This window comes from Ranitomeya variabilis, chromosome 6 (genome assembly GCF_051348905.1).
Source record: "Ranitomeya variabilis isolate aRanVar5 chromosome 6, aRanVar5.hap1, whole genome shotgun sequence".
In the NCBI taxonomy this organism is placed as follows: domain Eukaryota; kingdom Metazoa; phylum Chordata; class Amphibia; order Anura; family Dendrobatidae; genus Ranitomeya; species Ranitomeya variabilis.
The window spans coordinates 527,572,937-527,589,957 of NC_135237.1; the positions used below are offsets into that span (position 1 = coordinate 527,572,937).

The following is a 17,021-nucleotide window of genomic DNA, read 5'->3' on the forward strand; positions in this document are numbered from 1 at the left end:
GCTTGTCAACATTTAGTTTGGCAAATTCCAGTCTGGCTTTTTTATGAATTTTTTTTCAACAATATTGTCCACCTTGGTCGTCTCTCATGAAATCCACTTTGGGTCATACAACGACGAATTGTGCATTCTGACACTGATGTTCCTTGAGCTTGAAGTTCACCTTTAATCTGTTAAGACGTTTTTCTCGGCTATTTTGTTACCATTTGTATTAACCGTCTCTTTGATTTGTAATCAATTTTCCTCCTGCTGCCACGTCCAGGGAGGTAGTCTACAGTCTCATGGATCTTAAGTTTCTGAATAATATGTGCAACTGTAGTCACAGGAACATCAAGCTGCTTGGAGATGGTCTTATAACTTTTACCTTAAACATGTTTGCCTATAATTTTCTTTCTAATCACTTGAGACAACTCTTTCCTTCGCTTCCTCTGGTCCATGTTGAGTGTGATACACACCATGTTACCACACAGCACAGTGAGTATCTGTAGCCCTATGTACAGGCTACTCCCTGATTCCAAGATTGTAGACACCTGTGATGCTGGTTAGTGGACACACCTTGATTTAACATGTCACTTTTGTCACATTATTTTTAGGGGTATCATAATTTTTGTCCAGGCATGTTTCATGAGTTTTATTTTTTCTTACATTCTGTGGAAGCATGGTTGAAAAGCAATGTCTGACTTTCATTTGTTCATTATCATATATTTTTTATTTATTATTACTTTTGTCAGATTCAAGTTATTTCTGTGACAATTGTGGGTTTTTCTGTCATTAAATGAGGGGTACCAACAATTTTGATCACATGTGTATAGACCCTGCAAAGTCACTTAAAACCTGAAAGTGTCCATAAAACTTGGGATTTGTGAATTTCCTTGAAAAGTGATCAACGCTTGATGTTACATTTAAGCCTACTAACATCCTATCAAAATAAAAGTATTTTAGAAAAATATGGTCTGATTCCACCCCTCTCCCCTCCTGCTCTTCTCAGCTCTACTGCGGGTGATTTACTGGTCAATTAGCAGTGCTGAGAAGAGGTGACTAAGGGTACTGTCACACTATATGATTTACCAGCGATACGACCTGGCCGTGATCGTTGGTAAGTGGTTGTGTGGTCACTGGGGAGCTGTCACACAGTCAGCTCTCCAGCGACCAACGATGCCGAAGGCCCCGGGTAACCAGGGTAAACATCGGGTTACTAAGCGCAGGGCCGCGCTTAGTAACCCGATGTTTACCGTGGTTACCAGCGTAAAAGTAAAAAAAAAAAAAACGTACATACTTACATTCCGGTGTCTGTCCCCCGGCGTTCTGATTCTCTCCACTGTGTCTGCGCCAGCCGGAAAGCAGAGCGGTGACATCACCGCGTCACCGCTGTGCTCGCTTTCCGGCCGGCCGGCGCTCACAGTGCAGAGAAGCAGAACGCCGGGGGACAGACACCGGAATGTAAGTATGTACTGTTTGTTTTTTTTTACTTTTACACTGGTAACCACGGTAAACATCGGGTTACTAAGCACGGCCCTGCGCTTAGTAACCCGATGTTTACCCTGGTTACAAGCGAACGCATCGCTGGATCGCTGTCACACACAACGATCCAGCGATGACAGCGGGAGATCCAGCGACGAAAGAAAGTTCCAAACGATCTGCTATGACGTACGATTCTCAGCAGGGTCCCTGATCGCTGCTGCGTGTCAGACACTGCGATATCATATGGGTATCGCTGGAACGTCACGGATCGTACCGTCGTAGTGACAAAAGTGCCACTGTGTGACAGTACCCTAAGAGTGGCTACTGATTAGTGTAATCTCTGCATATGGTACTCATCTTTAACAAATACTTTCTCTAAAATGCCAGAGCATTTCCCAGGAGAATATATCTGGATGCAAGTTTTGGCATCATGAGTTGCCTGGTAGGTTGTCTTTAATTAGTTTCTATGATATGACTATCTGGTTTAAGGTTGTAAGCCTTCAAATTAAAAAAAAAAATGACAAATTTTAAATATCTTCATAAAAAATTGTGAACCATATACATCAAAACTTAGCACTAACATAAAGTACATTGGGTTCCGATAATTTTCAGAATCTCTCTGGTGACATAGGTCAGATTTGAAAATCGGGAGTTGGCGATTTAACTCAAAATTGACTCCACCGCTAAGGGATTAAACATTTTGAAAAAAAAACAAACCTAAAACATCAATTATATTAGGAAGCTATACAACTTTTCATTTTCCATATTTATTAAGCTATATTTACATTCAACTTTTTAATGTAAATCTGTCATTTTCCCCAGTGTGTATGTTTTGTTAGGCAGACTTACACTAATACAGGCAATTACACCTATGTTGGAATATTTTAGGAAATGAAAATGCTATAAATCACCATACCCAAATTTTGTTATGATATAAAATATACAGCTACAGGTCAGTGAGCTAGAAACAAGTTTTTCATATTTCTTATGTGATTTATGAAACTTTTAAACCTCTTGCCTGAAGTGGTCACAAACTAATATAAGAAATGAAAACTAGATTATGGTTGACATATTTCCTCCGAGCTACAGAAACAGTCAAGTTTAATGAGGTTATGAATTATGGAATATAGAGATGTTCTGCATCTTGACAAGTGTCACAGACATAAACTTTTAAGGTGTTTTAATTACAGTATTATGCGCTATACACCGAGATTGGTTTACCAACCACATGCCCTTGTCTTGAAGGGGTCTAGGAATTTTCTTACTATAGACCTGATGGGAATTGGCTAATAACATTGTGGGATTATGGAGGTGCCTGCTGCAGATAAATTGTAATATTTGACTTCTAGAGCTAAGTGAATCTCGAGAAATTTGATTAGGACAGATTTCCTCATATCAAGGAGAGTTGAATGAATACGGTTCACATAGAATAAATTCTGTAAACATCAAATCTGTCGGGAAGAGTTAAAATAGTAATGAACTTCTAGATTAACCTCTCTTGAGCCCTCCCTATATCTATTCCACCATCACAATAACTTCTTTGTACCCTTATGGATTCCTTATCGGCTACTTTTTTGGTTTTTAATCTCTATAAATTTTTCAGCGAGCATTGCTGATGCTGAATAGGCCTTTCTCTGGCACATAGGGGTGATACATATCAATGAGATTGAAGAGGAGGAGCTGATTGGTGGACTGGGCAAAAAGCAAAGAGATGCGGGACACGTATGGGGAAGGTTCATAACCCTTTCCTAGCCCTCATAATACATGAAAATAGAGCAAATTTATTGAATCCGTGCAAAGTGAATTGCCCAAATATCAGATTCAACTGATTGCACAAATTTTGAGAAATTCTAAAAATGTATTTGATTAGTTTAAAGTGACCCTGTCACCAGATTTTAAGTCTTATATTGTCTACTGAGTCCTCCTGTCAACCCAAAAATACCATTTGAATTGCACCTACATTGTAATTAATTGAGGATGGTCCGGTCTGGCATGAGATTATGTTGTGCTATGTGAGTGACGCAGGGCGCATTATCCACATTCAATCATAGCTGGAGAATGGTGATTAGGAGCAGAGAGGAGGCACATACAGTGGGGAAAAAAGTATTTAGTCAGCCACCAATTCTGCAAGTTTTCCCTCTTAAAAAGATGAGAAAGGACTGTAATTGACATCATAGGTAGACCACAACTATGAGAGTCAAATTGAGAAAACAAATCCAGAAAATCACCTTGTCTGATTTGTCAAGATTTATTTTGCTAATTATGGTGGAAAATAAGTATTTGGTCACCTAAAAACATGCAAGGTTTCTGGCTTTCACAGACTTGTAACTTCTTCTTTAAGAGGTTCCTCTGTCCTCCACTCATTACCTTTAGAAATGGCACCTGTTTGAACTTGATATCAGTATAAAAGACACCTATCCACAACCTCAAATGGCCACACTCCAAACTCTACTATGGTGAACATCAAAGAGCTGTTGAAGGACACCAGAAACAAAATTATAGCCCTGCACCTGGCTGAGAAGACTGAATCTGCAATAGTCAAGCAGCTTGGTATGATGAAATCAGCTGTGGGAGCAATAATAAGAAAATGGAAGACATACAAGACCACTGATAATCTCCCTCGATCTGGGCTCCACACAAGATCTCACCCCGTGAGGTCAAAATGATCAAAAGAACAGTGAGCAAAATCCCAGAACCACACAGGGAGACCTAGTGAATGACCTGCATAGAGCTGGGACCACCGTAACAAAGGCTACTATCAGTAACACACTATGCTGCTCAGATTCTGCAGTTCCAGACGTGTCCCCCTGCTTAAGCCAGTATATATCTGGACCCGTCTGAAGTTTGCTAGAGAGCGTTTGGATTATCCATAAGCGTATTGGGAGAATGTCATATGTTCTGATGAAACCAAAGTAAAACTGTTTGGTAGAAGCAAAACTCGCACTGTTTGGAGGAGACAGAATGCTGAGTTGCATCCAAAGAACATCATAGCTACTGTGAAGCATGGGGGTTGCAACATTATGCTTTGAGTCTGTTTCTCTGCAAAGGGACCAGGACGACTGATCCATTTACATGAAAGAATGAATGGGGCCATGTATCATGAGATTTTGAGTTCAAACCTCCATCCATCAGCAAGAGCATTGAGGATTAAACGCAGATGGGTCTTTCAGCATAGTAATGATCCCAAGCACACTGCCAGGGCAATGAAGGAGTGGCTTTGTAAGAAACATATGAAGGTCATGGAGTGGCCTAGCCAGTCTCCAGATCTCAGCTCCATAGGAAACCTTTGGAGGGAGCTGAAAGACCAAGTTGCCCAGCGACAGGCCCAAAACATCACTGCTCTAGAGGATATCTACATGGAGCAATGGGCCAACATACCACCAACAGTGTGTGCCAACCTTGTGAAGACTTACAGAAAACATTTGACCTCTGTCATTGCAAACAAAGGATAAATAACAAAATATTGAGATGAACTTTTGTTAATAACCAAATAATTATTTTCCACCATAATTTTCAAAATAAATCTTTCTGGATGTGTTTTCTTATTTTGACTCTCATAGTTGTGGTCTACCTATGATGTCAATTACAGGCATCTCTCATCTTTTTAAGAGGGAGAACTTGCACAATTGGTATCTTACTAAATACTTTTTTCCCCACTGTATAATTTAGCATTGATGCCTTTCAGATTGGACCATCTTCGTTTAGATACAGAGCTGGAGCAATTCAAATGCTTTTTTGGGGGGTATTCAGGGAGAGTCAGGAGATTATAGTTACATTTATGAAATGCAGTACAGGAGCAGATAAAGGTGGTGATATTCCATGGCAGTCTCAAAAACTGATGACAGGTTATCTTTAAAATCAATTTGCTCATCTATATTTGTACCAAGTCCTCAAACTGGAGCAATTAGGCCAGTGAGGTTAGTTGGAGGATTCTCCATTCAAGACCCCATGATTAATAGCCTGATATGAGAGCTACTACTGCTGAAAAGGGAACTTGGAGTGTTTATGTATCTCCTGACTTGTCACTTGTAAGTATTAACAATTGATTGCCAAAGCAGCGATATTCTAAAAGGGGGTTCAGACTCTGAAAAGACCCATTTATTGCTCCCTTTGAGGTCTCCTTTCACTAAATTTTTATGTAATTTATTGCATTTTTAGTGAAATAAGTAGTATCCTAGCGCATTCTAAAATATAATCTAGAGAAAGATTGTGTGGCTCACAAGATGTGTATCATTTTTTGACCTCTGTTATTTTGGTCTTCATTCAAACTTATAAACAAAACCTTTTTTGTGAAAAAAATCACCTAAAATTATCAGACAAACAAAATAATGTAATTAGTTTGTGTTTCCAACTTGGCGATATTAATCCGCTGCTAATTGACTGCAGAATATAAATGGCCCTGCTACGAGACTTTGTAGAATAATACATAATTAGAAATCATTCATGTACCTCACATTGAAAGAACACATACAAAGCCATATATCACATTTAGGAAAGTGATATTAAAGTAATATTGTATTACAATTTATAACAATATTTGTTTTTTATTTTTTTTCTCTGTCATGATATTTAAGCACTTCTTTAAAACTGTGGCAGCAGGAAATAACATAAAATATGTGGCAGATTTGCTACAGAAATTTCCATGAATGACCTATTAATCTGAATGGTGGATCCTGAAGCAGAACTCCTTGTAAGTGCTGCAAATGCAACCTCATTTAGATAAATTCAAGCTGATTTTCAGGCTTCACATTTCTACCAAAAGTCAGCTTTTTTTTCGACAACGGTAAAAGTTTTCTTTAGGTTTATTGTAGAGGGTCAAGTTGTAGGAACATTTGCTAACATTTTTAAAAGGAAACCTGACAGCATGATTTACCCTTATTAACTAATTACAGAGCTACCTTTGTCATTGGAGAAGTCTGCTAGCATAAATGAAAACTCAGCATTCTTGTGTTGCTGCATATTCTAATTAGCTTGACTAGTGTACAGGCTAGCCCAACCAGTTGATATCACACCCATAGAGGCATAGTTATACTCTCTGTACTGCCCATCAGCCTCCTCCCTGCTTTGTAAATCATACAAATGCTTGACTGTCAAAATGACTTTGGGTATGCATAGTTATCTGCCAATGTGCCACTGCCCTAGAGTTACACTGTGCAGACCCGAAGTCTCATCGGCTGAGTGCTCTGCCATTTGTCATAGTGCTGAGCCGGTAGGTGATGGCTCACATAATGAGCCGCCTATGTGTCAATTCTGTGCAGACCCGAAGTCTCATCGGCTGAGTGCTCTGCCATCTGTCGTAGTGCTGAGCCGGTAGGTGATGGCTCACATAATGAGCCACCTATGTGCCACTACTGTGCAGACCCGAAGTCTCATTGGCTGAGTGCTCTGCCATCTGTCATAGTGCTGAGCCGGTAGGTGGCGACTCACATAATGAGCCACCTATGTGCCACTACTGTGCAGACCCAAATTCTCATTGCCTGAGTGCTCTGCTATCTGTCATAGTGCTGAGCGGGAAGATGGCGGCTCACATAATGAGCCACCTATGTGCCACTACTGTGCAGACCCGAAGTCTCATCGGCTGAGTGCTCTGCCATCTGTCATAGTGCTGAGCCGGAAGGTGGCGGCTCACATAATGAACATCTGCCTATGTGCCACTTCTTGCTGGCTCAGCATTATATGCAAGTGGAGTAGCACATTGGAAGAAGATCACAGCTCAGACCCAAACCCAACTCTTCCATTTTTGATCTCACAGCAAAACTCTGACAAAAAGCTTTAAAGAATAGGGGGCCATTCTGTTTATAGGAATGGAAAAAAACTCATGAAGTTTTAACTATTTTGCAGTGCAATCGGAGTTAACTGATGAAATGATTTCTTTGGATAATAAAATCAGGGAACACGATGATAGGGATACTCAAATTGGAAAAGGAACAGGGAAAGTACAATATCAGCTCTTTTTCTCCTCTTTATATAGCTTGTGAAAAAAGTAGTATTATCATAAAAATTACCTATCTGCTATTCTTTAACACATCCTATTTCCCATGTGCTCAGCGGTTTGTTATGATTCCATTAAACAAAAATGTTGCTCTTCACTGTCAAGTTTTCCTTGGACGAGTCAAAATAATTATTAGGATTTCAAGGTGGCATTTGTTAACAAGTTGCAGGACCATATGCTTATCTGGAAAGACATCTGTTTTATTATCCTGTGTGCAGTGTTTAGCAAATAATATTTTACTAAGTCATTTATTAAATCGATTCCTAATTGTGGAATATTCATTTACTGAGTCATAACATAATGTGCAGTTTACCACTGTCTTGCATATGTGGGCAAGGTTATACTCTAGTAATTATAGTAGGTGCAAAAAGTTGTGTAGAAACCTTGGCATGAAGGTGGCGATCCATCCATCTGAAGCCGCTCGCCCAGCCTGCAGGTGAGAATCTCATTGCCGACTAAGGTAAAACCAGGCACACACTGATAGCGAATGATGTCGCCTGCGATGCAAGAAGAGAAAAGAATATGTAAAAAACAAACAAAAAATAACATAACACTTAAAGTTCAAATCCAGTTTGCTTTTTCATTTGACCACTGGTTAGGTATCAGTAATCTATGTTCAAAATTTGACATCTTTTGCCATTTCTAGAGCCGCTTGAGTCCACTTCTTGACCACATGACCACAGTTGTGACCAACTGGATCACACAAGTTTTTAGCCAGAAGTCATTTCTCAATGTAAGTCTATGAGACTCATAACAAGGCTCATTCAGGCTCAAATTGAGAAAGTATTGGTGGGGTGGTGATTTCTGGCCAGTCAGAGCGGCCATCTCAAGATATCAGAGAGGAAGCAGAACAGCATTGGAAACAGCAAAATAATCTAACCAGTAAATATTGTTCTACAAACACGGAACTTACATTAATGATGATGACTGACCGATGGTGAAATTGAAAAAACCTGCCAGAATGGTACATTAAGATTACACATAAATATTTCCAATGTAACAGCTTCAAAGACCAGCCAGTATTCATCTATGTATACAAGTTATAATTATAATTATGAAGAGTTTGGACATTTTCCAATTATTAGATAAATAATACAAATTATACTTTAAGCTCCCAATCTTTCTCGTATTTTGTTAAAATGTCCAAAACTCAACATTTTATAAACAATCTAAAATGTACTGGACAACAGACCATAGATTTGATATAACCAAATAATGCTTAGATCCACCTTGAGTCCAAAAAAGTTTGGGCAGCTGTAGATATGATATGAAATATCCCCAGATAGGACCCCGATTTTTACGTGGTGTAATAGTATAGGGACTGCTTTCCTCTATTGCCATGTCCTAATTTGATTCTTTTATATCATGTTGATATTATGGAGATTAAATTTCCAGTTAGGGTTCACTCATACGGCTTATACATCAGACGAGCGCTAGTCAATGTTTTTTCGAATAGCACTTGGACCAAAGTTATTCGAGGGGGCATTGCCAATGCTCTATTTTTTTCACTGATAAAGTCTGACAGTGAAAAAAATCACAGCCTGTTGCGATTTGCCACTCAAATTTAAAGGCATACAAGACTATGGGTGCATGGACACATGACATCTGAATCCACAGACTCACAGTATGGAGAAGATGGCAAAATAAGGTTCTCCATCTTTTCCTGATGGTGTGCTACGATTTTCTCATTTGTGAGAATCATATCACACTATGCTGACACAAATTCTGATCAGAGTGTCATTAACATAATCGATCCAATTCTCTCGGAAGAGAGAATCTTCGGGCGTATGATCGCAGCCTATATGTTACGAGAAACGGATCTGGTTACCTATTTCAAACTCATCATCTTCTGCCAGAATTTCTGAATTCAGAACAGGAGGAGGTGACTGGCAAATTCGCAATTGATAAGCTGTAGAAACATAAATATTTGACAAATTAGTTGTACCGAAATGTTACATGTTTGTCATAGAATGTTCAATTTATTTAGATAGAATACACAGATGAATACATGTGATTTTTATGCAGTGTTCCACAAGGTCTAAGGCCGCCAGGCATTTCTTTTCAAAATAGACATAAGATAGTTGAAATAAAAGTGCTTTGAAGAAGATTTTTAGCCCTGTATATAGGAAACAAAAAACTCATGATCCAAATCTCTACTTGCCTTTGGGATCTGTCGAATGAATGTTTGTGGAACACTAAATACAAATTAGATGGTCACCTAGGCAGGTGACTTGACTATCCTCAGTCCAAAGTGTAAGAGCACATTTATAGCTGACTATACTAATCACACTCTGATTATACTCTGCTCAGAGTTTGATAAGAGTGTGATCATAGTGTGATCCAATTTTCTTAGATGAGGAGAAGAAGGGAAAATTTTTATTCATCTTCTCCATTCTGTCAGTCCATGAAAATCGGACTGCACTCAAATGACATTCGAGACCAATTTTTTTTCCACAGACTCATTGACTTGCATGGCCGAATGTGATCTAAATATTGGAAGTAAATTGTGCATGCTGCAATCCTTTCATCTGACAGACTTGGTCTAAATAAAAAATCAGACATATGCACGGCCTTATTGAATAACATTGTTCCCAGTGCAATCCGATGTTTTGTTGGATCGCACTAGGACTGAAAGTAAAGTCGCCCTAATGGAAAGAAACTTCAAATACGATTAATGGAGTTTGCCACTTTTATGTTTTTGCTTTCTACCAGTCAGCATTGTGTTAAAATAATACATAATACAATAAAACAGTACTCACCCTCCCAGCTGTCAGCTGTATCTGTGTATTGTCTACAGCAATGTCTTCATGACTACTGCGCACTTCACTTTTATAGGCAATCGCTGAGCTCAATGGCTCATGCCATCTACAATAGAAGACCCACTGAGCTTGTTATTGATGAGCCCAATGCTGTGTGCTGTAGCTGTGACATCACTACTGCAGTCAATACAGAGCAGAGCAGAGGTAGAAAGCCGGCACTGGACCCAGGAAGTGTTAGCACTATGTGATTTTATTATTTTACCACAGTCCTGCCCACATAAACTGTACATTAATGGGGTTTCTAAGGACAGTTCTGTACTAGAATAACAAAATAAAATACTACTCACCCTCCTCGGGTCCAGTGCCGTATCACCCCCACTTATTGGCTGTGTATTCACTGCAGTGGTGATGTCACGACTACAGCGAACAACAATGCTGCAATTCAATCATAAGCCTTGTGGTTCTGTGAATTATATATATGTTCTCGGTAAACTGAATTTTTCTTGAAACACAGTCTCACTGAAGGCAAATGGTTTGGTGCCTCTTTCCTTTCTCCTCCCTCCTGTTTTTTTTTACTTATCTAATACTAGTCATTATGTTCTATAAACTGCATATAGGGCATATAATGCACAATGATCTACCGATGCTCTGCTAGCCTTGAGATATCTTAAAAATCCCAAGTTGAACATTGTCTTCCCCTCCCACCTCCTGATGGTGACTTTATGACATTTTAATTTACTTCTAAATAATTTTATTAAGACCATCATCAGTATTAATACATTTTGTTAATAGAACTGACCTGAAGTCGATATTATCTGTCATTAAAGGAGTTTTCCACTAGCAGTACAACCCCTTCCTGAACTAAATATTTGCTCCCAATAAAACATAATAGCTCATACTCATCTCCCATGTTGGCGCCGTTCCTGCAGTGTCAGCATTTGCTCTCCCAGAGGTTCTTGTGCAGTGTTGTGACACATGACCTCGGCGCCCAATCAGCACTGGCGTCAATGTCCCCATCTACATACGAATTGAGGGGATCAGCTGCAGCCTGGACTTCCTCCTCATCTTCAATCCATATGTAGAAGAAAAGACCCAAACCACCCTACCAAGGATTACCAAAAAATATCAGAACAAAGGTCTTTATTTTGAATATATAATTCATTTAACATATACAGGAGTAACGACACATAGTAAAATATCATAAAAACTACATCATATAAAAACCAAACACAGGACCAAAAAATAATTGCATAAAATATGCAGGCCACGGTATCCTAGTATATATTATATTATCTGCAGTCCCTCACCCACACTGCTCTAAAAAATATATCAAGACTCAATTACAAAGAGATAGAGTGCAAAAAGATGTGCTATACTTATGTATGTATTGCATAAGTACTGTGCAAAAAACGCAAAAAATCTCAAAGAAATCTTTAAAAGTGCAAAGTAGTGCTTCTATAGCCACCATATAGTGTGCTAATCTGCACAAGACAATTACTTAAAAGTGCATAGTGCCCAAAAATATATATTTGTTTGTATATATATATATATATATATATATATATGGTGCCAAAAGACAGCAAAAAAGTGCACAGTGCCACAACTAAATCACACAAATGTGTGCAGGCTGGAGGGGACAAACAATAGTTGTCAATATATTACCTCTAAGATGGCCGGGTCCTGTGTTGGCGCACCCCAACGCGCGTTTCGGACACTTTTCCTTCGTCAGGGGGTCCTGACGAAGGAAAAGTGTCCGAAACGCGCGTTGGGGTGCGCCAACACAGGACCCGGCCATCTTAGAGGTAATATATTGACAACTATTGTTTGTCCCCTCCAGCCTGCACACATTTGTGTGATTTAGTTGTGGCACTGTGCACTTTTTTGCTGTCTTTTGGCACCATATATATATATATATATATATATATATATATATATACAAACAAATATATATTTTTGGGCACTATGCACTTTTAAGTAATTGTCTTGTGCAGATTAGCACACTATATGGTGGCTATAGAAGCACTACTTTGCACTTTTAAAGATTTCTTTGAGATTTTTTGCGTTTTTTGCACAGTACTTATGCAATACATACATAAGTATAGCACATCTTTTTGCACTCTATCTCTTTGTAATTGAGTCTTGATATATTTTTTAGAGCAGTGTGGGTGAGGGACTGCAGATAATATAATATATACTAGGATACCGTGGCCTGCATATTTTATGCAATTATTTTTTGGTCCTGTGTTTGGTTTTTATATGATGTAGTTTTTATGATATTTTACTATGTGTCGTTACTCCTGTATATGTTAAATGAATTATATATTCAAAATAAAGACCTTTGTTCTGATATTTTTTGGTAATCCTTGGTAGGGTGGTTTGGGTCTTTTCTTCCACTAGGTGGCGGTGGTCACCAATCTACACAGCATACCAATAATCTTTCATCTCTGTATTGAGAATAATATATACGAGATATACTCTCCATATCTGTGGTCTTTGCTGTGTTTTAATCGTGAATCCATATGTAGGCAAGGAAAGCGACGCCAGAACTGATTGGATGCTGAGGTCATGTGTCACAGCACGGCACAAGAGCCCTGGAGAGAGTTTTTTTTATTTTATCGGGGGCAAACATTTAGTTCAAGAAGGGGCTGTCCTAGTAGTGGACAACATCTTTAATGTGTAGCTATTGTCACTGATCAATGTTGTTCTTTTTTTACAATCAATAACGAAATTTAAAAACAAAATAAATGAAATTCCAATTAAGCTTGATTTCACATGTTTAGAGAGAGTTGACAATCAGTCAGCGATTTTAATTAAAGAGACCCTCAAAGCATACATACCAAAATTAGAAATTACCCAGCCCCTATCTATGTTATTCATACAAGCACAAGAATTTCCTTCTAATATCCTTCCTTCCAGAGACTTTTCTACCCTGAGTAAATGTAGGCTTTTGAATTCCTAAATGCACCAACTTGTTTTATCTACTTTAGCGCTGGAGTGGTGTCCCTAATGTAAGTTTCCTGCCCTTGGCCTAATTCTTACATGCTGCCATTTTCATCTTTTATCGGTGCCGCTCCAGTAGGTCTACAGCAGTTCATGACCTGTTGGCTTGCTCCAGTGTTTGTTGGAGCAATCCAGAACTCAATGTAAATCTATGAGAACCAGATTGAAGCTCTCATATACTTACACTGAGAGCTTGTGACCTTTACCTCTGACTTCCGGTCAGTCAGAAGTTGCGATCACAAAATGGCAGGACGAGACCGAAGCAGCCCTGGTAAGAGCTAAAGACGCTGGCAGGTAAGTATAAGAACGGTTTCAGGGAATTTAGATTAGTAGCACCACTCCAGTACTGATATAGAAAAAACACTGAAGTGTTGCTTTAAAAGGTACTCAGATCCATAGGATTGGGGTTATCTTCTCAATTGCTTGGGCGCTGACAACTGGGACCTCCATGCTCACCTCTGCTCCTTGCTCAATGTGACTGCACTCAACTATCTCCAGTGCTCCCAGTAAGAATAATTGAACATGAGGTGCTTATGCGGTCAGACCCTTGGTGATCGAGAAATTATCTCCTGTCCTATTGATAGGGGGTTACTTTTAACCTTTAAGGAATTCAAATGTCTACATTTTAGCAGAGTAGAAAAGTCTATATTCTTTCAACATTCAAGAATGTATGGTACCTTCATGAGAAGCACAAGATTATCTCTATTAAATGGGATGTTTGATGAAGAGAAATTATCAACTATCAGTGGATTGGATTAGGTGATAACTCATACATCACTGAGAGTTCGACTGATCAAATTGTCAGAAGTGGGCACTTTTATGCGGTTAGACTGATGCAGCAGAGTAAATGCTCGACCGCCTCTACAGGGCCACCAAAAAAAAGCTAATTGCAGTTGCTGGCAGTTCTATAGAGAATTGATGGAGCAGTGGTCAAGTTAGTGCATTGCTGGTCCATTCTAGAGGACCACTCTTAATCAGTGTGGTCCCAGTGGTTGAACCCAAACTGATCTATAAGTTATCACCAATCTTCTGGATCAAGTAAGAAAAGTCAAGCAAAAAAATCATGACTACTAAGCATCTAAATCTAGCTGTTGCAAGATTTATAGTAGGATACTTGGTAACAGAGATAGTGAATCAATAAAGAAAAATAAAGCAGGCAAAATATTGGAGCTTATATGTTTGCCCTATATTTCCAGACCCGGATTTATTCTTGATACTTTGGTTTCCTCCAAAAACAGCATTCAGATAGGTCACTTGGAGTTTAGATTTTTAGCCTAAATAGATACAGCGACTAATATGAATATAATGAAATTTAATTATTGAACAAAAAGAAAACTTTTGGTTTGATCAGTTTCCTTTTTTTCCTACGATAGAAATTCAAGCATCTGCAAAGATATTAAAACTACCAAGAATACTACTCATTTTATAATTTATGAGATGACAAAGTTAAAGGGAATTACAATGCCAAGCTTGGTATTCCAATGTACAATGTAATAGATCCCTAAAAATTAATTTGTCATGAAAAATCACCAGACTGATTATATTCATAGTGAACTGAGAAATATGTTGGCATCTGTAATCTTTGAATACCTAATTTGAAATTTGGACACTGCTCACATTAATTTCAGAAATCATTTTCTCCACTTGAAAAGAATCCAAACTGTATAATTTTTTGGACATGGTGACCCTTTTAAATAGAACATATGTTTTCTGCAGACAGAAATTTCACATACAGGCAATGACAGGTTGCTAAAAATGGTCTACACATTCATTTAAAATGCATGAGGCAACAAGACAATCCTGAAGTTTTTTCTAAAATTGTCAAGAATTCCATAAAAAAACAAAAATGAACTTTGGTGTTGGGCCATTATCTCATGTGATCATGAGACCTGGTAAGTATAAGAGTAGCCAAATACTCAAGGAAAGCCCTAACTTTAGGGAATGAGGGTTGCGGCACGTCCTAACACAGCCAGTGCCTAAGATTAGGATCCCTTTAATATTCAAGTCTATTCAGACCTTAAAAGATATAGACATCTTTAATGGCAATTGCAAGTATTTTTTGATATGAATACTTTTTACTTTTGGCTTACATTAAAAAGTAAAATAGTTTGCCTTCATAACCTTTGAAATGCACTGCCTATTTCTGGCTGCAGAATGATTTAACTGATAATCCATCAATGATCTTTTTCTGGTGAGAAATTATAACTGTCATCTTCTTTCTTTTGAGCTTTTTTCAACTGGTCTCAAGCTGAGTTTCCAGGGGATGAGGACAGTCAATCATCTTCCCTCTTTGTCTAAAGATGGTAGGATGTGGTTGCATGAACCAGTTTTATCCACACTTTATAATTTACAGAGATCTTCTACCACAGATCATTACAACACTTTACAGTTTGAAAAATTTCCATCCTACTGCTTTATATCCACTTTAGGGTCATATCCATTCACAGTTATGTTCCTTGTATGTCAGTCTATCACAATAGTAGTAGATGTTGGTGGACAGGAGGATTGGGTTATTGGGTTTCAACATTATAGATCCTATTGTTCTCGGAAAAGTTTATATGTCATTAAGAAGCATGAGTACATTGGATGGGAAACATAAGAGTTAGATGGCGACCTATTTGTTTACAGTGTATATGGATTGGGACATCAATTATCTGGCTTCCTTGTCCAAACATTGTAGGATGTGGTTGCATGACCTACCACTACCAACACTTTATGTTTACTGAGATCTTCTATCAATGACTTTTACATCCTAGGTCAACTTGAAAAGTTTCCATCCCACTGTTTTATAGCCTCTGTGGTATCACATTCATTCACAGTTATGTGCCTTATATGTTAGTCTTTCACAATAGCAGATGCTGACGGAGAGAAGTTTGGGGAAGTTGGGTTTCAATATTCAAGATCCTTTAGTTCTCAGAGGAGATAATATGTCATTAGGATATATGTATATTGATGGGGACACCAATTATCTTCCTTCCTTGTCCAAAGATTGTGGGATGTGGCTGCATTAATTACCACTTTCAATATTTTGTATATTTACTGAGATCTTCTACCAATGACTTCTACATCCTGAGTCAGGTTGAAAAGTTTCCATCTCACTGTTTTATAACCTCCTTGGTATCACATCCATTTATAGTTGCGTTCCTTGTATGTCAGCATTTATTCAAAAAGAAGTTGGTAACAGCAATTCTTCATCTATTGCATTATGTTCTAGGACCTGTAGAAGGTTCAGAGCAGATTCTGCAGAATGCTGACCTGTCACTAGATGCTGACAGCTGGCTTGTCCATTCATCTTACTAATCACTTAGGATCTTACAATGATAGAACAAAGTTCCATTACAAATGTGTAATTATTGCAGAATGAAGGTTGTATAAGAAAAATGTTTAAGTGAAACAACAGGTTGTTAAATCTAAATTATTTTCTGTAGATTTATTTAATTTGGTGCAAAATAATTTTTGAGCTGTCTTAATTATCTACATGTGAGATAACATAACACTGTGACTGCCAAAAGGCTGTTGTTATCAACACTTACCAGAAAATTACTTAGTATTAAAAGAACAATTTTTGTATTAATGTTGATTAACACAATAGATAAGCACAAAAAATTGGAAATTTTTGTTTTCTGTAGTATAGCTGTAGTGTTTAACCGATGTCAGGGTAATCAGAGGGTAGGAGAAGTAGTGACAGCACTATTGTACTGATGAAGGTCTAGTTTAATCTGGAAACTATTTCTCTCATTCTTAAAAGTCATCTCTAAAGTTCATGAGAAGGTTCTATGCTAGGCTGTCAGTAGCACCTGAACTCCATGGTG

At 38.2% G+C, this 17,021-nt stretch overlaps 1 protein-coding gene across 7 annotated transcripts in view; it reads right to left on the reverse strand.

Moving 5' to 3' along the window:
- CSMD3 (CUB and Sushi multiple domains 3) overlaps positions 1-17,021 on the reverse strand; it is a 1,888,113-nt gene that overhangs the window by 250,070 nt on the left and 1,621,022 nt on the right. For all 7 annotated transcript variants that reach the window (XM_077271102.1, XM_077271099.1, XM_077271098.1 and 4 more), the window contains 2 exons: positions 9,279-9,359; positions 7,834-7,947 (listed from right to left, as the gene is read on the reverse strand). In XM_077271102.1, the coding sequence (XP_077127217.1) occupies positions 7,834-7,947; positions 9,279-9,359 (195 nt within the window). The remainder of the gene's footprint in view (positions 1-7,833; positions 7,948-9,278; positions 9,360-17,021) is intronic.